We start from the raw sequence: 23,936 nt of genomic DNA on the forward strand, positions 1-23,936 counted from the left end.
TGGGTGGGCATTCTATGTTGTATGTCTAGGTTGTCTATTTCTGTGTTTGGCCTGGTGTGGTTCCCAATCAGAGGCAGCTGTCTATCGTTGTCCCTGATTGGGAGCTATACTTAGGTAGCCTGTTTTCCATTGTGTGTTGTGGGTGATTGTTTTCTGTTTGTGCGTATTGCTTGCAGAACTGTTTTGTTTTCGCTCTTTATTATTTTTTGTCAATTCAGTGTTCAGTTTATTTTGTTTATTAAAATGAACATGTACCACGCTGCACCTTGGTCCTCCTCTCCTTCCACCAACGACAATCGTTACACACTGACCATCCCAAGAGCACTGATAAGGACTCAATCGCTCATGACATCAACCAGAGTACCTTCTCTGTTACCAAGAAGAGTCTACAACAAAATGAGTTCGTAGTTTATTCATATACCAAAAAGATCACCTGCACTTTTAAATAAATGATATTATTTTTGCACCTGAACCTCTGACTCCATCTCAACTGTTGCTGCTCAACACCAACTAAATAGGCTGCCGGGTCGTCCATCTTTATTAACACTATAAGTGATTTTATTTGATGTAAGATCTAAAAATGTGCTAATAAAATACAAATATCAATTGTAGTGCCTTAGAGCCTTATGTTACAACTAGTTCATAGAATGTAATAGTTGCTATCTGCCTCTGAGGGGGCATATACACTCAAACAGATGCAGGAAGAGCGTTAAAGACAGCTGTAGCTATTAGGAAGTTCAGTCATTCTCTTTGGTGCCTTGGTCCTTGACACGCACATTGTGAATTGGTACCATATAACATACAGAGACACATACCCAGAAATTAATTCTCATCTATCCCTCCTCCTCCTCCTCCTTCTCCAGACTCTCCGGTAAGAGTAACATGTTTCTATGAAATGCTGAAGTTGAGGTCAGGGACTGGGACTGGATACATGCTGAAACTCTGAAGACAGGAGCAGTAGCTTGTCTTATCAATAACACTTCCTGTATTATGTGTGTTAAAATCCAGATGGAATGTCATTTTTCTGTTGTGAGAATTCCAATCTGATCTGATGTGTTTTCTGTTGTTGTGTCTGCAGGTGCTTATCGTGTGTCTGTGAAGACAGGAGGCTCCATCACCATCCAATGTCACTATCATCATTATCATATCAAACATTTGAAATATTTGTGTATAGAAGATCATTTCGATAGTTGTTCCCCTGTTGTACACACTGACCCTCCTAAGAGAACAGATAAGGCCTCAATCTCTGATGACATTAACCAGCTAACCTTCACTGTGACCATGACTGATTTGGAGCCAGAGGACTCTGGACGTTACTGGTGTGCTGTGGAGACCAGTGGTGGATCAGATGTCAGGACAGGATGGTTCGAGCTATCTGTCACTGCAGGTAAGATCCCTGCAACTCTTCCATATGATTACATGACTGGTGTTCTGGTTTCATTTACTGGTGTCACTATTATTGTTCAAGTTGACATGAGGAATGTTGGTATATGTCTACTTTCTGTTCTCTATACATCATATCATCATTATTATATTTGTGGTCAGTTGTTACGAAAAAACACTTGATCACTCAGGACCTTCCTTGGTGTCCGTTTTTTAAATGTCATTTTTACTTTTATTTATTCATGGGAACCCATTGAGACCAGGGTGTCATTTACGATGGTGCCCCGAGGACAACAATACAACAAATTAAAAATGATATATAAAAATAAACTTCAAATGACAGAGTCAAAACCACAGCTTCAAACACTGCAAATACAGTTATTTACATGAAATCCAAACAGTTGAAATTGTCATTAAATACTTTCAACATTAAAGTCCTAAACTGCCCTACGGGCACCCGAGAGTCAAGATTTAGGGAGTTTTGTAGGAAAAATAAATAAATGAAAGGCATTAAAACTGGCGGATTTACCTAGATCGGTACGTACTAGTGGAACCTTGAGAGTTAACCATTCCTGTAAACAGGTTTGGTTTCTCATATTAAAACATTTTCACAGTGAAGTGAGGTAGGTTGGACACTTGTGCAGTAGATATTTGTGAAACAAAAAGGGAGTAGTGAAGTGATCTATGGGACTTTAATGAGGACGAGCTAACCTTTTGATACAGAATGTAATGATACGTATTAAAACTGTTACCTGTGACAAAGGGAAGTGGGCAAAGGTAGATGACATACAAAGGTTTAAGAGTAGTGGCTGCATTCCGATAACTGGCAGGAAAGTTGACTGTACAATCTGCTTCCTGCCGTTTAAGGAGAGGCATGATCTATTTCTGTAAATGAAGCTTACTTTAAATCTCAACTTCTTAACAAGCTCATCCGTATGTTTTTTAATCATCAATTTATTGTCAATCTAAAAGCTCAGATACTTCTGTGTTCAGGTACTCCAGAACACTATGTGGACCAACAGGAAGTGACTGGAGTTGAACGGGGGAGTGTCAATGTAAAATGTTACTATAGTGACAATGTAAATAGGAACTGGTGTAGGATTGGCAGGGTTGGCAGTGTCTCCTGTGTGTGGACGAGTTCTGGGACTATAGATGGAACATCAGTGACCCTACAGCAGACCACTGATGCCACCGGAGAAAACGTCTTAATGGTAACTATGAGTGGTCTGAAGATGGAGAACACTGGCTGGTACATGTGTGGAGTGGGAGACCTTATGATGCCTGTTCACATCACTGTCAGACAACAAACCACCACACAAAGTACCACCACTATGACCAGTGAGTAGAGAGCAATCAGATTCTGTAGAACTAAGTATCAACCAGGTTTATCCAGTCTTGCTGGCTGATCATCTAAAACAGATTGAACTGTAACTTGATTCAAAGCTTTTAGGAATACTTAGTGGTCATGCCATTGGTTTGAACTCAACAGTTCTAATTCTAAGTTAAAATCCACATGAAATAAACTGAACAAGAAGGTCATATCTTAGCCACAATGTCTTGTACCAGTTCAGTCTACCAGTCATAATGACATTGTTGTTGTTACCTCACAGCAACTAAAGCTCCAACCACTGAACAATCCTCTTTCTCTCCAGCTGCTGAGCCTGTTCAGACTGACAACACAGTCCAAGGACCTGAGGGGGGCAAGGAGAAGGACTCCATGAGGTAATTATCACTCATACAGCTGTATTTCACACTTACTCTTTCAAATGGATGATAATAGAAATGTGAAGAAAGGTAACATTTTCTGTTTTTCACACTAGAGTTTAGGGCACAAATACACACTTCTTAATGTGTTCACACCGAGTACAGGCCAAGACACTGTTATAGACATTTACCACTTCCTCCCACCTCCGTGGTTTGTAGAAATAGCAGCCTTCTATTCTTGTATGGCCAAGTTTCACACATAAAAGGTGTAAAGAGCTGAATAAATATGTCCATTTAGTCATAGCAGCACAAAAAGGATCATGCAAAAATTGTAATATCATAGATGTTTTATGGACAATATTTTACAATAAACATAGTCTTTCACCATCAGTTCCATTGATCTAACAGTCCTACTGATTCCTATGGTTATGTTGGTGGTGGTGATATCTGGTGTCCCAGTCACATGAAGCAGTGGACGCATCAATTCAGTCTACAAGTATAGACCTAATGACAATCACAGATTGTCATTACAATACACGTAGGTGTTTTGTAACCGATGTCTCTTTCCATTCATCAAATTGTGCAAGTGCACTGTTTGGATGCTGGAATTATTTTGTGAATGGAGCAACGTTCGCGGGTATTCTACAGGAGCGCCTATTTGAAGTGATTGTTTGACAATCAGCTGAAAACATCATGACTGGTTGTATTTCTGCCACATTAAAAGGTAATGCATGTTAAAAGTGATATGACAAATCTTTACCAGTCCTAGACTACTAGGACCACAGAGATCATATATGAAAATAATATGGATTGTGTATGTAATTCTATGATTACACCCCTGGTGAAAATATGATTATTATTTTCATATAAATCCTTAGCTCTTCTCTCAAGGCGTAGAAGACCCTCATTGTTCCCCACTGTGTTTGGGTTGGTAATAATTTGTAGAGCAGCTTTTTACTTTTATTATGATGGCGATTTGACAGTATAACAATCATGGTCTTGAATTGGACTTGCATTTCTCTGGTCTCAGTCTTGCTTCGGTCTCGAATCTCTCGTCTCGCTCCAGGTCTTGGTCTTGACTCGCTTTAGATGGTCTCGAGCGCAATACTGCTGGTGTCACTATTATTGTTGAAGTTGACATGAGGAATGTTGCTATATGTCTATTTTCTGTTCTCTATCCATCATATCATCATTATGATAGTTGTGGTCAGTTGTTACAAAAAAACACTTGATCACTCAGGACCTTCTTTGGTGTCTGTACCTCTGTGTTCAGGTACTCCAGAACTCTGTGGACCAACAGGAGGTGACTGGAGTTGCAGGGAGTGTCATTGTACATTGTTACTATAGTGACATTGGACGTATGTGGTCCAGGATTGGTGGCAGTGTCTCCTGTGTGGAGAGGAATTCTGGGACTATAGATGGAACATCAGTGACCCTACAGCTGACCACTGATGTCACCAGAAGAAATGTCTTAACGTTGACTATGAGTGGTCTGAAGATGAAGATCAATGTTTTTCACATGAGTGTTTAGGGCACAAAAACACCCTCCTTAATTGTTTTCACACTGAGTACAGGCCAACACACTTCCTCAGACTCTGTTATAGAGACATTTACCATCATAGAGACAGATACATTTACCACTTCCTCATATCTCTGTGGTTGTAGAAGTAGCAGCATTCTATTTGTGGATGGTCACTTTCCACATAAAGGTGTGAAGAGCTGAACAAATATTTTCCATTTTGTCATAGCAGCACAAAAAATATTTTTTTTTAAAGATCACTAAAAAAAAGTATTTATGTGTGATGTTTTATGGACTATATTTTACAATGAACATAGTCTTTCACCATTCGTTCCAAAGATCTAACAGTCCTACTGAGTCCTCTGGACATGTTGGTGGTGGTGATATCTGGTGTCCTAGTCACATTGAAGATACCTACACTACCATCTTAAATGATCCACACTCATCTAATACCTTGTGCAGTCAAAATCATCACAGCCGCAGCAAACTATTAAACGGCTCTTGAAAAAGGAAGTCTTCCTTTACAATTCCCCTTTAAAAAATGTCATTGTACTGCAGATATTTACAGAGGAACATGTTGTAAATGTTTTAATTCTTCTACAGTTGGGGGCGAACATTCTTCTACATGCCAAAAATGGGTAATGCATTCATGCTGTGGACAATCATTGCTGTCGTGAAGTTCAGTTCAAACTGACTCTGTGGTGAAACTAAAGATGTGTAGAAACCAGACAGGTCTCTCAGGTGAGACAACGGGACAGATTTACTTCTGCCCAAATACATTGTTTCTGAGTTGTGTGTGTTTGCAAGCACAATATATGTTAATGATTGTGCATACATTAAAGACATCTATTTTAAAAAATGTGGATATCAACATATGTTCACCCCCTACTAAAGGGTGGAGACCCTTCAGATGTGAATAACTATTGCCCTGTTTCCAAGGTCCCTATCCTGGTCAAAGTCTTTGAATCCCTAGTGAACTCTCAGCTAAATATAGTCCTGCTTGAAAACAACCTCCTGTGTGGGGTTCAGTCTGGCTTAGTTGACGACAAACTGTTGCTAGGCAGACTCAATAACATCTCAGTGGCTGTCCAATTGGTTTAGAAAGTATCTCACAGACAGAACACAATGCATCTATGCTGAGAATCACAAGTCTAGCTTCCTTCATACTGCTAGAGGTGTACCTCAGGGCTCCATTTTGGCTCAATTAAAAAAGTGTAATCTTACAAATACCTAGGTATATGGTTGGAAAAGAAGCTGTCCTGCAAAGTTCATATTGATAATCTTGTGAGGAAGATTAAACTGAAATATTTATTTATTTATTTATTTATATATTTAAGACTTGTTCAAGCCACTTTGCTTTCATTGATTATGGTGACTTAATGTACATGCATTAAGCCTCCTCTGTGCTACAGAGACTGGACTCAGTCTGTCATGCATCCTTGTGCTTACAGCTACATGGGTATGTGTTCATATACAAAGCCCTTCTGGGTAAACTCCTCCACTACCTCTATAGCCTGTTCTACTTTAACCACTAGCAGTTACCAGACACAGGTTGCTACGTAAAGTCCCCACCCAGTTAGGCAAGACAGCCTTAGACTATTGCTCACCAGAGACATGGAATAGTCTGCAAAGTATACTTCACCCCTCAGTGAGTTTACAACTCTGGCGTTAAACTCTATTCAGGAGGAGTAGTATTCATGTTTCATGTAGGCTGTTTTGCCTTAGCACTTGATTTGAGGTTATATATTTTGGATCTTTGTATCTAAGATAATTTGTATCTAAGATAATTGTGTAGTTTAGAGTAATTATCTAGCCAGTTATCGAGGTTACCTAGCCAGTTATCGAGGCTACCTAGCCAGCAACACTTTCAAACAAAGTCAACAACGCAGCCACTGCTAGCTAGCCTACTTCACCAGCCAGCAGTACTGTATCATTTTAATCATTTTAGTCAATAAGATTTTTGCAACGTAAGCTTAACTTTCTGAACATTCGAGACGTGTAGTCCACTTGTCATTCCAATCTCCTTTGCATTAGCGTAGCCTCTTCTGTAGCCTGTCAACTATGTGTCTGTCTATCCCTGTTCTCTCCTCTCTGCACAGACCATACAAACACTTCACACCGCGTGACCGCTGCCACTCTAACCTGGTGGTCCCAGCGCGCACGACCCACGTGGAGTTCCAGGTCTCCGGCAGCCTCTGGAACTGCCGATCTGCGGCCAACAAGGCAGAGTTCATCCCAGCCTATGCTTCCCTCCAGTCCCTCGACTTCTTGGCACTGACGGAAACATGGATTACCACAGATAACACTGCTACTCCTACTGCTCTCTCCTCGTCTGCCCACGTGTTCTCGCACACCCCGAGAGCTTCTGGTCAGCGGGGTGGTGGCACTGGGATCCTTATCTCTCCCAAGTGGACATTCTCTCTTTCTCCCCTGACCCATCTGTCTATCGCCTCCTTTGAATTCCATGCTGTCACAGTTACCAGCCCTTTCAAGCTTAACATCCTTATCATTTATCGCCCTCCAGGTTCCCTTGGAGAGTTCATCAATGAGCTTGACGCCTTGATAAGTTCCTTTCCTGAGGATGGCTCACCTCTCACAGTTCTGGGTGACTTTAACCTCCCCACGTCTACCTTTGACTCATTCCTCTCTGCCTCCTTCTTTCCACTCCTCTCCTCTTTTGACCTCACCCTCTCACCTTCCCCCCCTACTCACAAGGCAGGCAATACGCGTGACCTCATCTTTACTAGATGCTGTTCTTCCACTAATCTCATTGCAACTCCCCTCCAAGTCTCCGACCACTACCTTGTATCCTTTTCCCTCTCGCTCTCATCCAACACTTCCCACTCTGCCCCCACTCGGATGGTATCGCGCCGTCCCAACCTTCGCTCTCTCTCCCCCGCTACTCTCTCCTCTTCCATCCTATCATCTCTTCCCTCTGCTCAAACCTTCTCCAACCTATCTCCTGATTCTGCCTCCTCAACCCTCCTCTCCTCCCTTTCTGCATCCTTTGACTCTCTATGTCCCCTATCCTCCAGGCCGGCTCGGTCCTCCCCTCCTGCTCCGTGGCTCGACGACTCATTGCGAGCTCACAGAACAGGGCTCCGGGCAGCCGAGCGGAAATGGAGGAGAACTCGCCTCCCTGCGGACCTGGCATCCTTTCACTCCCTCCTCTCTACATTTTCCTCTTCTGTCTCTGCTGCTAAAGCCACTTTCTACCACTCTAAATTCCAAGCATCTGCCTCTAACCCTAGGAAGCTCTTTGCCACCTTCTCCTCCCTCCTGAATCCTCCTCCCCCTTCCCCCCCTCCTCCCTCTCTGCGGATGACTTCGTCAACCATTTTGAAAAGAAGGTCGACGACATCCGATCCTCGTTTGCTAAGTCAAACGACACCGCTGGTTCTGCTCACACTGCCCTACCCTGTGCTTTGACCTCTTTCTCCCCTCTCTCTCCAGATGAAATCTCGCGTCTTGTGACGGCCGGCCGCCCAACAACCTGCCCGCTTGACCCTATCCCCTCCTCTCTTCTCCAGACCATTTCCGGAGACCTTCTCCCTTACCTCACCTCGCTCATCAACTCATCCTTGACCGCTGGCTACGTCCCTTCCGTCTTCAAGAGAGCGAGAGTTGCACCCCTTCTGAAAAAACCTACACTCGATCCCTCCGATGTCAACAACTACAGACCAGTATCCCTTCTTTCTTTTCTCTCCAAAACTCTTGAACGTGCCGTCCTTGGCCAGCTCTCCTGCTATCTCTCTCAGAATGACCTTCTTGATCCAAATCAGTCAGGTTTCAAGACTAGTCATTCAACTGAGACTGCTCTTCTCTGTGTCACGGAGGCGCTCCGCACTGCTAAAGCTAACTCTCTCTCCTCTGCTCTCATCCTTCTAGACCTATCGGCTGCCTTTGATACTGTGAACCATCAGATCCTCCTCTCCACCCTCTCCGAGTTGGGCATCTCCGGCGCGGCCCACGCTTGGATTGCGTCCTACCTGACAGGTCGCTCCTACCAGGTGGCGTGGCGAGAATCTGTCTCCGCACCACGTGCTCTCACCACTGGTGTCCCCCAGGGCTCTGTTCTAGGCCCTCTCCTATTCTCGCTATACACCAAGTCACTTGGCTCTGTCATATCCTCACATGGTCTCTCCTATCATTGCTATGCAGACGACACACAATTAATCTTCTCCTTTCCCCCTTCTGATAACCAGGTGGCGAATCGCATCTCTGCATGTCTGGCAGACATATCAGTGTGGATGACGGATCACCACCTCAAGCTGAACCTCGGCAAGACGGAGCTGCTCTTCCTCCCGGGGAAGGACTGCCCGTTCCATGATCTCGCCATCACGGTTGACAACTCCATTGTGTCCTCCTCCCAGAGCGCTAAGAACCTTGGCGTGATCCTGGACAACACCCTGTCGTTCTCAACTAACATCAAGGCGGTGGCCCGTTCCTGTAGGTTCATGCTCTACAACATTCGCAGAGTACGACCCTGCCTCACACAGGAAGCGGCGCAGGTCCTAATCCAGGCACTTGTCATCTCCCGTCTGGATTACTGCAACTCGCTGTTGGCTGGGCTCCCTGCCTGTGCCATTAAACCCCTACAACTCATCCAGAACGCCGCAGCCCGTCTGGTGTTCAACCTTCCCAAGTTCTCTCACGTCACCCCGCTCCTCCGCTCTCTCCACTGGCTTCCAGTTGAAGCTCGCATCCGCTACAAGACCATGGTGCTTGCCTACGGAGCTGTGAGGGGAACGGCACCTCCGTACCTTCAGGCTCTGATCAGGCCCTACACCCAAACAAGGGCACTGCGTTCATCCACCTCTGGCCTGCTCGCCTCCCTACCTCTGAGGAAGTACAGTTCCCGCTCAGCCCAGTCAAAACTGTTCGCTGCTCTGGCACCCCAATGGTGGAACAAACTCCCTCACGACGCCAGGTCAGCGGAGTCAATCACCACCTTCCGGAGACACCTGAAACCCCACCTCTTTAAGGAATACCTAGGATAGGATAAAGTAATCCTTCTAACCCCCCCCCCCCCCCCCCCCCCCCTTAAAAGATTTAGATGCACTATTGTAAAGTGGTTGTTCCACTGGATATCATAAGGTGAATGCACCAATTTGTAAGTCGCTCTGGATAAGAGCGTCTGCTAAATGACTTAAATGTAAATATATTGCTTTTGGCCAAGTAAATCTACTATTTTTGAAAGTTCATTGTTTTTCATTATTTTTGTCATCTGTACATTTTTGTAAATACAACCTTTGGATCCAATCTTCATCACCTAAACTGTAAAATATATTTTTAAGCAATAAGGCCCGAGGTGGTGTGGTGTATGGCCAATATACAACGGCTAAGGGCTGTTCTTAGGGAAAGAGAAACGCAGAGTGCGTGGATACAGCCCTTAACCTTGGTATATTGGCCATATACCATAAACCCCCGAGGTGCCTTATTGCTATTACAAACTGGTTACCAATGTAATTAAAACAGTAAAAATAAATGTTTTGTCATACCTGTGGAATATGGTCTGATATACAATGGCTGTCAGCCAATCAGCATTCAGGGCTCGAACCACCTAGTTTAAAAATGTATTTCTTGCACTCGAAACTCTGACTCCATCTCAACTTTTGCTGCTTATCACCAACTAAAAAGGCTGCTGTGTCCTCCATCTTTATTAACACTATACTTGATGTAAGATATACAAATGTGCTAATTAAATAAAGTAATCAATTGTAGTGCCTTAGAGCCTTATGTTACAACTAGTTCATAGAATGTAATAGTTTCAATCTGCCACTGAGGGGGCATGTACACTCAAACAGAAGGAAGCAGGAAGAGAGTTAAAGACAGCTGTAGCTATTAGGAAGTTCAGTCATTCTCTTTGGTGTCTTGGTTCTTGACACACACATTGTGCTTCGGTACCATATAACAAACGGAGACACAGAGCCAGAAATGGTTTCTCATCTCTCCCTCTCCTTCGTACTCCTCATCTTCTCCAGACTCTCAGGTAAGGGTAACAAGTTCTTTAGGGGGGAAATTATGTGGGAATTGGCAATGTGGTAGAGACAGCTTGTCCCATGAATTAATAGCAAAATTGAGGAATAACTGATCATTTCAAAACAAACATTCTGGATAATATAGAGAACCTTCAACTATGTATCAATCAACACTTTGATATGCTCCAACAAGAATCATACACATCGAAGCGAACAAGAACAGAACTCTCCTCAAGTTAAACTGAAGGGAAGCCACCATCTAAACGTCCAAATGTAACAATGGAAGAGGAGGTTTTTATAACAATGGATTACAGCAATAATGGGTTTACAGCAATAAAATAATAGAAGAAATAAGAGCTGAAAATAAGTTATTGAAAACGACCGTGGACACCCGAAAAGCCACTACGGTAAAGGTCATCAACTAGATTCAGCAGCGGCCTGATCCTTTCTTGAATGGATGGTCAGGGGGCCGGAACATAATTACAAATAATTTATAGACTGAAAATTGAAAACATAAACAACATAATCACTTCAAACCTTGCTTACATGTCTATACAATCACATCTCTCTAATATGCATGGTAATACTATGGAACAGATATCCAAAATTAAAGTCACTTTGAGCTGATTTGCTGGTCTCTTTACAGTCTCTAAATGCATTTTGTTCAGAAAAATTGGGCGGTAAAATAAAATCAACAGCCAGCCAAATTTGACTCGTAGGCCACCTTTTGTGAACACTGCACTACGGAGAAGCTATGGTATGTTAATAACACAATTAAAAATAATTACTTGATCTGAAGTGCAGAAGTATGAAGACTAATATAGTAATACTGGCAATAAAGGAGGACAAAAACGATCACGAAACTGAGGACTAAGTCAAGGTTTTCATGAAACAATCTGAAGATTTAGGACGAACAGGCGGACAGAAATTATTTCCAAAGGGCTCACAGTTTGGGTGGCAGAGGGGAGGGAAGGCACCGTCCTACCGTCAGATATTAGCTTGGCTAACTCACTACAAGATGAATAGGCTAACACACTTCAAAATGAAGATTGCCTTGCTACAACAGGGTAGGGAGCTGAAGAGCACACCGTTCTCCGTTAATGAGCAATTCCCCCATGAAATAGTGGAGAGATGATGTGCCCTACCCCAATCTCAAAAGGCTCAGAGCAGATACAGTTCGTTCGGAAAGTATTTTTCCACATTTTGTTACACTACAGTCTTACTCAAAAATGTATGAATTAAATACAAATCCTCATCAATCTACATACAATACGCCATGAAGACAAAGTGAAAACAGGTTTTTAGACAGTTTTGTAAACGTATTGAAAACATAAAACATAAATGCCTTATTTACATAAGTATTCAGACCGTTTGCTGTGAGGCTTGAAATTGGCTGTCATACTGTGCTGTCCTTTTGGCCGATGTGAATCGTAAGGAATAGAATTGAAGATAAAAGAATATTGACAGCTCTGTGGGGCTACAGTAGGATAGGATGAAGAATTGATAGATGAGGAGGGTTAATAACCTGTCTAGGTTCTCTACTGGAGTAGGACTATATGATCCTATAACAATTGGTGTCACTATCTTTTTAACACCATGTAAACAATACATCTCAATATCAAACATGCAGATATTATTGTTCAGATACACACCGGCAATTTGGGTTGGGTGTGTCAGCGGGTTCTGTTAACTCTGCTAACGCACGGCTGGCTGGTTAACACCGGGTTAAATGTTACAGCCTTGTTCTAAAATGGAAGAACTTAATTATTTTACTCATCAATCTACACACAATATCCCATAAGGATGAAGCAAAAACAGGTTTTTAGAAAATGTTGCAAATGTGTTAAAAATAAAAAACAGAAATAACATTTTTACATAAGTATTCAGACCGTTTGCTATGAGACTCGAAATTGAGCTCAGATACATCCTGTTTCCATTGATCATCCTTGATGTTACTACAACTTGATTGGGGCCCACCTGTGACCAATTCAAATGATTGGACATGATTTGGAAAGGCACAACTTCTGACGGTAAAATACATTCCTGTCATAGGAAAAGAAACTCACAAGGGGTGATGACATTAAATAATAACAATGAATTAAAACGTTCCAGTCCACCTAAAAAACTGGAGGTCCTTACATTTCAGTGTTGTTATCCAAAATGCATAGCACATAGAATTAAAAAGGTGTTGGATATTATTCAATCTGATCAGACATGTTTTTTACATAGACAATACATTGGAGATAATATAAGAACAGTACTGGAAACAATAGAACACTATGAAAAATCTAGGAAGCTTTTAAATCAGTCCGACTAGAATGTATATATAAATGCCTGGACTATTTTAATTTTGGAGAATCTGTTTTACAATGGGTTAGTTATGTATGGTCTCCTTACTTATAAAATAATGGCTACTTCTCAGAAAGTACTATGCTGTCAAGATGACCAAAACAAGGTTGTCCACTGCTGGCGTATCTATTTATTATGGCCATCAAAATGTTAGCTATTAAAATCAGATCCAACAATAATATAGAGGGGCTAGAAATCCAGGGCTTAAAAACAAAGGTCTCATTGTACGCTGATGACTCAAGTTTCCTCTTAAATCTGCAATCTGGATCCCTGCACAGCCTCATAGAGAATATAGATCATTTTTATAACCTCTCTGGATTACAATGATAATTTAGTATTGGATCTTTCAAAAATACCACTTTTACATTACCATGTAGTTTACCAATAAAATTGTCTGACATGAAGTTGACATACTCAGTATTCATATCCCTAAAGAAATAAATTAACTCACTAAAACAAATGTCAATATAAAGTTAGAAAAAATAGATAAGATCTTGCTAGCACGGACAGGTAAATACCTGTCTATTTGTGGAACAATCACCTGTCACGAATCCCGCTTCCTGAGTCTGGGTTTGCCTGTGTGTCTGTCCTGGAGTGTGTTTCAGGTGTCCTGGAACGCACCCTGTCTGGTTGCCGGGCGAATTAGCTCATTGGGAGATTGATTTCACCCGCACCTGTTTCCCGTCAGTAATCTGCACACCTGTCCTGATCATCATCTCTACCCTTCAAAAGCTCTGACCTGACTTCCATTCCCTGCCGGATCGTTAGCCATGAACAGTATGTTGTGCCTGAGTACCAGACTCCAGTTGGATAGAATTTGTTTTGTTGTTTTCATTTACGTATTGCTTGCCTTGAACTTACCTCCGTTTGTTTTGTCTTCAGTTACTCACCTGGATCATTCACTCCATTCCCGCCTGGTTGACAGAGGATTCTGCTACTACATTGGATTCACCTATTTCCTCTCATCTACTCACCACCGCTGCCCGCTACGCCATCTGGATATATCTACCTTTTCACATTTCACTGTAAATAAATACTCACCTTCTTCCTACGCTCCTTGTCCTGGTCTGCTTCTGGGTTCGATCTTGAAAGATCGTGACATCACCCTGATTAATTATTTAGTCATTTCCCAGTTGACTTATTTACTTTTGGCCTAGCCTATGCTGAATGATTTGTTTTTCAAATTCAAATTCAAATATTTAACTTTATTTGGAATGGCAATCCATACAAAATTAAAAATGCTTATTTTATAATTAATATCAGTTTGGGGAGCTAAAATTATTAAATGTTAAAGCATTAAACCTCTCACTAAAGCATCAGTCATACAAAATGTATACTTAAAGCCGATCTTGTTATGAAGTAGATTAGTAAGAATGTATCACCCTTGTTCAAAAATAGATTTTTCTCCGTCATCCAGATGACAACCTCTCATTTTCAGTTAATTGAAAATAGAATTTTCTAAATATCACCCTTTCTTAAACAAGCCATACAAAGCTTGCTGCAATTCCAGTTTCATCCTCCAGAAAAGACAGAACAAATATTACAACAAATATGGTTAACATCAAACATAGTAAAAAAATATCTAAACATTATTTATGGAATATAAAAATAAAAAACTTTATTAATGACATTATGAATAAGAAAGGTGGAGTTATGTCACAAGTGCAGCTAATACAAATATTTGGAAATGTTGGCTCTATCCAAAACTACAACCAACTGATTGCAACATTACCACAAAAATGGAAGAGGCAAATGGAAGGGGGAGAAGTTGGGGATTCTGATTCCATAGAACACAGTTAATGAACTGATACACAGAACAAGGCTTGATTACATTTTTTTAAATTACAATTATTATATACAATTATTGCCACCAACAAAGTGTTATGTTAACGGACATACAACCATCTCAGCTCTGCAGATTTTGCTGTGAAGAGACAGAATCATTATATCACTTATTCTGGTGTTGCCCCTATGTAGCTTTTTTATGGTCACAGGTTCAGGAGTGGCTGAAAAATCACAACATTTACCTGAAACTAACTCTACAGGTAACACTGTTGGGAGATTTGGAAGGTCGTAGTCAATCAATCAACAATATAATAATAGTCTTAGTTAAAATATTCTTCTTTAATTTACAATCTGTAGATACTATGTGATTCGACTGTTTTAGAATGTATGTGAAACATCAGAGCACAGTTGAAATATTTATGGCACATATAAATAACAAGAGGGTGGTTTACGGAGATTTGAATGATTCATTATTAAATGTAACCTTTATTTAACTAGGAAAGACAGTTAAGAACAAATTCTTATTTACAATGACGGCCTATCTGATAGGTGGGATGGACTGAGAGCAGCTGCGGGGTGGGATTAGAAGCCCATGATCTATAATAGTTCTTACTGATAACACAATATATAAATGCCATCAAATCAAATTTTATTTGTCACATGCGCCGAATACAACAGGTGTAGTAAACCTTACAGTGAAATGCTTACTTACAAGCCATTAACCAACAATGCAGTTTTAAGACAAATACCCCCCAAAATATTTTTTTTTACAAATAATTAAAGAGCAGCAGTAAAACAACAATAGCGAGGCTATATACACGGAGGGGGGGGGGGGGGGGGCAATGCAAGTAGTCTGGGTAGCCATCTGATTAGATGTTCAGTAGTCTGGCTTGGGGGTAGAAGCTGTTTAGAAGCCTCTTGGACCTAGACTTGGCAATATGGTACTGCTTGCAGTGCGGTAGCAGAGAGAACAGTCTATGACCAGGGTGGCTGGAGTCTTTGACAATTCTTAGGGCCTTCCTCTGACACCGCCTGGTATAGAGGTACTGAATGGCAGGAAGCTTGGCCCCAGTGATGTACTGGGCCGTACGCACAACCCTATGTAGTGCCTTGTGGTCAGAGGCCGATCAGTTGCCATACCAGGTGGTGATGCAACCAGTCAGGATGCTCTCGATGGTGCAGCTGTCAAACCTTTTGAGGATATGAGGACCCATGCCAACTCTTTTCAGTCTCCTGAGGGGCAATAGGTTTAGTCCTGCCCTCTTCACGACTGTCTTGGTGTGCTTGGACCATGTTAGTGTGTTGGTGATGTGGACAACAAGGAACTTGAAGCTCTCAACCTGCTCCACTACAGCCCTGTCGATGAGAATGGGGGCATGCTCGGTCCTCTTTTTCCTGTAGTCCACAATGTTCTCCTTAGTCTTGATCACGTTGAGGGAGAGGTTGTTGTCCTGGCACCACATGGTCAGGTCTCTGACCTCCTCCCTATATGCTGTCTCGTCGTTGTTGGTGATCAGGCCTACCACTGTTGTGTCATCAGCAAACTTAATGGTGTTGGAGTCATGCCTGGTTGTGCATTCATGAGTGACCAGGGAGTACAGGAGGGGCCCCTATGTTGAGGATCAGCGGGCGGATGTGTTATTACCTACCCTTCAGGAAGTCCAGGATCCAGTTGCAGAGGGAGGTGTTACGTCCCAGGGTCCTTAGCTTAGTGATGAGCTTTGAGGGCACTATGGTGTTGAACGCTGAGCTGTAGTCAATGAATAGCATTCTCACGTAGGTGTTCCTTTTGTCCAGGTATGAAAGGGCAGTGTGGAGTGCATTAGAGATTGCGTAATCTGTGAATCTGTTGGGGCGGTATGCAAATTGGAGTGGGTCTAGGGTTTCTGGGATAATGGTGTTGATGTGAGCCATGACCAGCCTTTCAAAGCACTTCATGACTACAGACGTGAGTGCTATGGGTCCATAGTTATTTAGGCAGGTTACCTTAGTGGTCTTGGGCACAGGTACTATAGTGGTCTGCTTGAAACATGTTGGTATTACAGACTCAAAAATAAAAGAGAGCCGCACACTCTAGGAGCTCAGATGCAAAAATGTAATTACCAACGTTTCAACAGCCAAGCTGTCTTCATCAGGGTATAATCACAAACACTGCGGGATGACTCGTTTATATAGTGTCAAAAGACACACAGGTGTCTGTAATCATGGCCTAGAGTGACCTAATATCATTGGTTAATTCTCAAATATTAAAATGGCATACAAAGAGCAGCATACAAAAAACAAATGGATAGCATACGATCATAGATTCATTTTAGACTACACAAGCTTACAAACAATTACAATGGCAAAGTCACAATAATCACAAGAATGGCTTCAGATCAAAGTCTACGTTGAAACCGAAGGGAGCAAGGGTCTTTAAGTTAAAGATCCAGGCAGCCTCTCGTTTTAACAATAAATGATCAAGGTCACCCCCTCTCCTAGGGAGGGTGACATGTTCGATGCCAATATAACGCAGAGACGAAATCGAGTGGCCTGCCTCCAAAAAGTGAGCTGCAACTTTGTAAGTCAAGTTTTTGCACCTGATGGTGCTACGATGCTCTGAGATACGTACTTTTAATTTGCGCTTTGTTTTACCCACATAATTTTTACCACAAGGACAAGTTATAAGGTAAATAACTGCCTTAGTGGAGCACGTAATAACACCTTTGATTACGATCGATTTCCCTGTTTGTGGGTGTTTGAAGGATCTGCATTTATAAGTGCCATTGCATTGAGCACAGCCATTACACTTGTAATTTCCATCCAGTAGGGGCGCAAATAGACGTTGTTCAGGAATATCTTGGGGTGGTAAATCAGAGTGTACCAATTGGTCTCTGAGATTTCTGCCCCGCGAAAATACGACCAAGGGAAGATCCGAAAACACATTACCGAGACTATCATCGGACTTTAGAATGTGCCAATGTTTGTGAACGATTCCCTTAATTTGTTCAGAGCGCTTTGAATAGCGGGTAGTTAGAATGCAAGAATGCGTCTTTTTGCGAGACTGCCCTTGAAAAAGGTCATGTCTCGTTTTGTTTTGAATTTTCTCAATGGCAATATTAATCTGATCATTTTTGTACCCCCTCTCCTTGAACTTTCTTTGCGTCTCAGACATATTTCTGTCGAATTCTGATTGTTTTTTTGCAAATTCTTTTGATTTGACAGAATTGGCTGTAGGGCAAACTATTTTTCAAGGAAAGTGGGTGACAACTGTCAGCCCTCAACAAACTGTTACGATCAGTAGGTTTCCTGTAAAGATCAGTGTATAGAACATTATCCTCACACAAGATCAGAAGATCAAGGAAACTGATTTGACGTGTATCAGATTGCATAGTAAATCTCAAATGTTCAGAACAGGAGTTAAGAAAAGCATGGAATGCCTGGAGCTGTTTTGCATCACCCCTCCATAGAACAAAAATATAATCAATATACCGTTTCCAAATAATGATAGGCAAGAAAACATTTTTGAGAGGATTGAAAATAGACTGTTTCTCCATGTAACCCACATACAAATTAGCATAGTTAGGAGCCATGGGGGATCCCATAGCAGTACCCTACGTCTGAATAAAGAAATCATTTAGAAACATGAAATAGTTGTGTGTGAGTACTATTTCAGCCAATGTTATAATGCATTCACTTGAAGGTAGTTTATTGGGATCACGTTGCAGAAGAAAATGTTCCATAGCTTCAATACCGCCCTCGTGTGGAATATTTGTGTCTAACGACTCAACATCAAAAGTAACTAACAAGGTATTCTCAGGGAGAGGATCAAGAGATTCTATGATAGAGATCATACTGCTGGTGTCCTTTACAAAGGAGGGGAGCTGTTCTGCGAGTGGTCTAATAAAAAAGTCAACAAAAGTAGATAGAGGGGCCGTTACTGCATCAATAATAATGTATATCTAAAAACTATATGTTGTTGTGTAACTACTTTGTAACAAAAGTGCCATATTTATAAGATATGTCTAGAATGTAAAAGTACCGGGAAAGTTTTTTTGGATAGGCCAATAACAGCAAAACAAAAGACGTAACATGTTTCTATGAAGTGCTGAAGTTGAGGTCAGGGACTGGGACTGGACACATGGTGAAACTCTGAAGACAGGAGCAGTAGCTTCTCTTATCAACAACACTTTCTGTATGATGTGTGTTATAGTCCAGATTCAATGTAATTTTCATTCTGTGAGAATTTGATTGAATTCCAATCTAATGTGTTTTCTGATGTGTCTACAGTTGCTTATCGAGTGTCTGTGAAGACAGGAAGCTCCACCACCATCCCATGTCGCTATGATCTGAAATACAAAACCCATGTGAAATACTTATGTAAAGTAGATTATTTGGTAAGATGCTCCCCTGATGTACATTCTAAGAGCATACATAAGGCCTCAATCTCTCATGACATCAACAAGCAAACCTTCACTGTGACCATGACTGATCTGGAGCCAGAGGACTCTGGACGTTACTGGTGTGCTGTTGAGATCAATGGTGGATCAGAAGTCATGATAGAAAGATTCCAACTATCTGTCACTCCTGGTAAGATCCCTGCAACTCTTCCATATGATTACATGACTGGTATTCTGGTTACATGTACTGCTATCACTATTAAGTTGACATAAGGGATGTTGGTATATGTCCACTTTCTGTTCTCTATACATCATATCATCATTATGATATTTGTAGTCAGTTGTTACAAAGAAGCACTTGATCACTCAGGACCTTCTTTGGTGTCTGTACCTCTGTGTTCAGGTACTCCAGAACTCTATGTGGACCAACAGGAGGTGACTGGAGTTGAAGGAGGGAGTGTCATTATGAATTGTTACTATAGTAACACTGGAAATAGGAAGTGGTGGTGCAGGATTGGTGGCAGTGTCTCCTGTGTGAAGAGGGATTCTGGGACTCTAGATGGAGCATCAGTGACCCTACAGCAGACCACTGATGCCCCCAGAGGAAACGTCTTAACGGTGACTATGAGTGGACTGAAGATGGAGAACACTGGCTGGTACAGGTGTGGAGTGGGAGACCTTATGATGCCTGTTCACATCACTGTCAGACGACAACCCACCACACAAAGTACCACCACTATGACCAGTGAGTAGAGAGCAATCAGATACTGTAGAATTAAGTATTAACCTGGTTTATCCAGTCTTGCTGGCTGATCATCTAAAACAAATTGACCTGATTAAAGCTTTTAGTGGTCCTATCATTGTTTTTTTTACTCAACAGTGCTAATACTAAGTTAAAATTCACATATTGGGGTAAATGAAATAAACTGAACAAGAAGGTCATAGCCAGTGGTGTAAAGTACTTAAGTAAAAATACTTTAAGTACTACTTAAGTAGTGTTGGGGGTATCTGTACTTTACTATTTATATTTTTGACAACTTTTATTTTACTACATCCCAAAAGAAAATGTACTTTTTACTCCATACATTTTCCCTGACACCCAAAAGTACTCGTTACAATTTTAATGTTTAGCAGGACAGAAAATGGTCCAATTCACGCATTTATCAAGACGACATCTCTTGTCATCCCTATTGCCTTTGATCTTACGGACTCACTAAACACAAATAATTAATTTGTAAATGATGTCTGAGTGTTGGAATGTGCCCCTGGGTATCCTTACATTAAAAAAAACATGACAATTGTGCCGTCTGGTTTGCTTAATTTTAAGGAATTTGAAATTATTCATACTTTTAAATTATTCATAATTTTACTTTTACTTTTGATACTTAAGTATATTTCGGCAATTACAGTTACTTTTTGATACTTAAGTATATTTTAGCAATTACATTTACTTTTGATACATAAGTATGTTTAAAACCAAATCATTTTTTACTTTTACTCAAGTAGTATTTTACTGGGTGACTTTCACTTTTACTTGAGTCATTTTCTATCAAGGCATCTTTACTTTTACTCAAGTATGACAATTGCTTACTGGTCATAGCTTAGCCACAATGTCCTTTTACAGTTCAGTCTATCCTGTGTCTATCTGGTACACCAGTCATAATACCATTGTTGTTTTTACCTCACAGCAACTAAAGCTCCAACCACTGAACAATCATCTTTCTCTCCAACTGCTGAGCCTGTTCAGACTGACAACACAGTCCAAGGTCCTGAGGGGGGCAAGGAGAAGGACTCCATGAGGTAATTATCACTCATACAGCTGTATTTCACACTTACTCTTCCAAATGGATGACAAAAGAAATATGATGAAAGGCAACATTTTTTGTTTTTCACACCTAGTATAGGCCAAGACACTGTTATAGAGACATTTACCATCATAGAGACAGACATTTACCACTTCCTCGTACCTGTGTAATTTGAAGAAGTCTTAGATGGTCAAGTTTCACACATAAAACGTGTGAAGAACTGAAGAAATGTTTCCATTTTGTCATAGCAGCACAGAAAACATATATATTTTTAAATTATCTTATTTATCTGTGATGTTTTATGGACTGTATTTTTCAATAAACATAGTCTCTCACCATCAGTTCCATAGATCTAAAAATGCTACTGATTCCTCTGGGCATGTTGGTGGTGGTGATATCTGGTGTCCTAGTCACATGGAAGATGTGGAGAAAGCATAGTAAGTATTCATTCTATAAAGATTTAATGAAAAAGTGATCAGTTTTGAGACAATAAATATCTTCCTTGAAGACAACTGTATTAGCCTATGTTATAACCAATGTATCTTGACATAAGAGGAGACTCAAAAGTATAACTCTTCTATGATGAATGTATTCAGTATTATTATAGTTTATCTCAGAGGTCTCTAATACTGAATCTCTCTTTCTTTATTCCAGAGGACAATAAAGCCATGGACCAGACAACAAACACCTCAGGGGTAGGCTACACTCATGTTCCTCTCATCTGACTAAAGGCCTTGTGGGTAAGATACTGTCTGTGAAAAATGCAGACATGGACAGGACATGGACTTAAATCACACTAGCTCTTCGGCTATAGCTTCATGTCCGTTGGCAGGTAGCCTAGTGGTTAGAGCGTTTGGCCAGTAAGCCAACACCTCCTTTGGCCGCCTTTCCTTCCAGTTCTCTGCTGCCAATGACTGGAACGAATTGCAAAAATCGCTGACGTTGGAGACTTATATCTCCCTCACTAACTTTAAGCATCAGCTATCTGAGCAGTTTACCGATCACTGCAGCAGTACACAGCCCATCTGTAAATAGCCAATCCAACTACCTACCTCATCCCCATATTGTTTTTATTTACTTTTTTTGCTCTTTTGCACACCAGTATTTCTACTTGCACATCATCATCTGCACATCTATCACTCCACTGTTAATTTGCTAAATTGTAATTATTTCGCTACTATGGCCTATTTATTGCCTTACCTCCTTACGCCATTTGCTCACATTGTATATAGATTTTTCTATTGTGTTATTGACTGTACTGTTGTTTATTCCACGTGTAACTTTTGTCGCACTGCTTTGCTTTATCTTGGCCAGGTCTTAGTTGTAAATGAGAACTTGTTCTCAACTGGCCTACCTGGTTAAATAAAGGTTAAATTAAAAATTAAAAAAAACCCGGAAGGTTGCTGGATTGAATCCAGCAGGTAAAAATCTGTGGTTCTGCCCCTGAGCAAGGCAGTTAACCCGCTGTTCCCCAGGCGTCGAAGACGTGGATGTTGATTAAGGCAGCCCCCCGCACCTCCCTGATTCAGAGGGGTTGGGTTAAATGTGGAAGACACATTTCAGTTGAATACATTCAGTTGGACAACTGACTAGGTATCCCCCTCTCTCACTGTAACTGTATAATCTATACGTGTTAACTCTATAGTTACAGTAAAAAATACCAAGGACTGTACAGACAGTGTGATTTCAGTTTCTCAAAGTAGATTGCAGTGTAGAGATAATAATCAGATCATTAGCGAGGTCAGTGGTTAAGGTGCTGTTCAGCTTTGCAGACACAGTAGGCCTATGTTGCTTCACTGTGCTGTTCCTATTTGACCTGACTGACACTGTGCTGTTTGAGAGTAAGAAAGCTCATATCTCAATGTTGTTAAAACAAATACATGCATTATATTGTGGATTATGTAAATGTACAAAGGTATCTCATACATGTAGACTGATAAGTTTTTATCATCAACCCCCTTTGTGTGTCTCTACCAGCAGGACCCATTTCCTGCCAATGGTGATGATGTGATGTACAGCACTGTTGTCCCCAAGAGGAGGAACCAGCTAAATGTACAGACCAAGGTAAGGCTGCTATTCTGATCACTTTGATGTTAATGGAGTAAGTTGTAGCTAAGTTGATCTATTGTTTATGTGGCATACTGGTGCATGGGGTTATAGATGAAGTCACATATTTGTAAAACACTTCAAATGTGTTATGCTGTAAAAACATGTATGTACCTTGTCCCGTGTCAGCTATTCTGCAACAAATGGATGAAGTGTTTCCAAGCTGTAGCCTACATTACATCTTCGCAAATTGTCCCTCTTCACCTCTCTACCTGTGTGTGCCCCTCCTCTCTTATAGGCAGAATCTGATAATGTGGTCTACAGCTCGCTAGCCCTACAGCTGGACCCATTTCCTGCCAATGGTGATGATGTGATGTACAGCACTGTTGTCACCAAGAGGAGGAACCAGCTAAATGTACAGAGCAAGGTAAGGCTGCTATTCTGATCGCTTTGATGTTAATATACTGAACAAGAATATAAATGCAACATGCAACAATGTCAAAGATTTACTCAGTTACAGTTCATATAAGGAAATCAGTCAATTTAAATAAATGAATTGACCCTAATCTATAAATTTCACATGACTGGGAATACAGATATACATCTGTTGATCATAGAAACGTTAAAAAAAAGTAGGGGTGTGGATCAGAAAACCAGTCAGTATCTGGTGTGACCACCCTTTTCCTCTTGCAGCACTACATCTCCTTCACATAGAGTTGATCAGACTGTTGATTGTTGCATGTGGAATGTTGTCCCACAAGTTACTTAATATTGGCAGGAAATGGAACACGCTGTCGTACAGCATCCCAAACTAGCTCAATGGGTGACACGTCTGGTGAGAATGCAGGCCATGGAAAATCTAGGACATTTTTAGCCTCTAGGAATTGTGTACAGATAATTGCGACATGGGGTTGTGCATTATCATGCTGAAACATGAGGCGATGGCGACGGATGAATGGCACGACAATGGGCCTCAGGATGTATC

General features: G+C 41.2%; 1 protein-coding gene across 1 annotated transcript; it reads left to right on the top strand.

Moving 5' to 3' along the window:
• Positions 1 to 1,281: 1,281 nt before the first annotated feature.
• LOC120026172 lies at positions 1,282 to 23,665 on the top strand. The gene is made up of 11 exons (XM_038970996.1): positions 1,282 to 1,387; positions 3,036 to 3,105; positions 10,591 to 10,598; positions 18,991 to 19,290; positions 19,504 to 19,845; positions 20,789 to 20,900; positions 21,248 to 21,342; positions 21,560 to 21,600; positions 22,886 to 22,969; positions 23,250 to 23,378; positions 23,645 to 23,665. The coding sequence occupies exons 1-11, from the start codon at positions 1,282 to 1,284 to the stop codon at positions 23,663 to 23,665; spliced, it is 1,308 nt and encodes a 435-aa protein (XP_038826924.1).
• Positions 23,666 to 23,936: the final 271 nt, after the last annotated feature.

The sequence above is a fragment of the Salvelinus namaycush genome, chromosome 31 (assembly GCF_016432855.1).
Source record: "Salvelinus namaycush isolate Seneca chromosome 31, SaNama_1.0, whole genome shotgun sequence".
Taxonomy (NCBI): Eukaryota; Metazoa; Chordata; class Actinopteri; order Salmoniformes; family Salmonidae; genus Salvelinus; species Salvelinus namaycush.

Excerpts from the sequence above, each read along its gene's own strand:
- LOC120026172 (XM_038970996.1), top strand. The coding sequence starts at position 1,282 with ATGACTGATTTGGAGCCAGAGGACTCTGGACGTTACTGGTGTGCTGTG. Across the intron at positions 21,343-21,559 it reads GAAGATGTGGAGAAAGCATA|AGGACAATAAAGCCATGGAC; the intron begins GTAAGTATTCAT and ends TCTTTATTCCAG. Across the intron at positions 23,379-23,644 it reads AGCTAAATGTACAGAGCAAG|CACTACATCTCCTTCACATA; the intron begins GTAAGGCTGCTA and ends TTCCTCTTGCAG.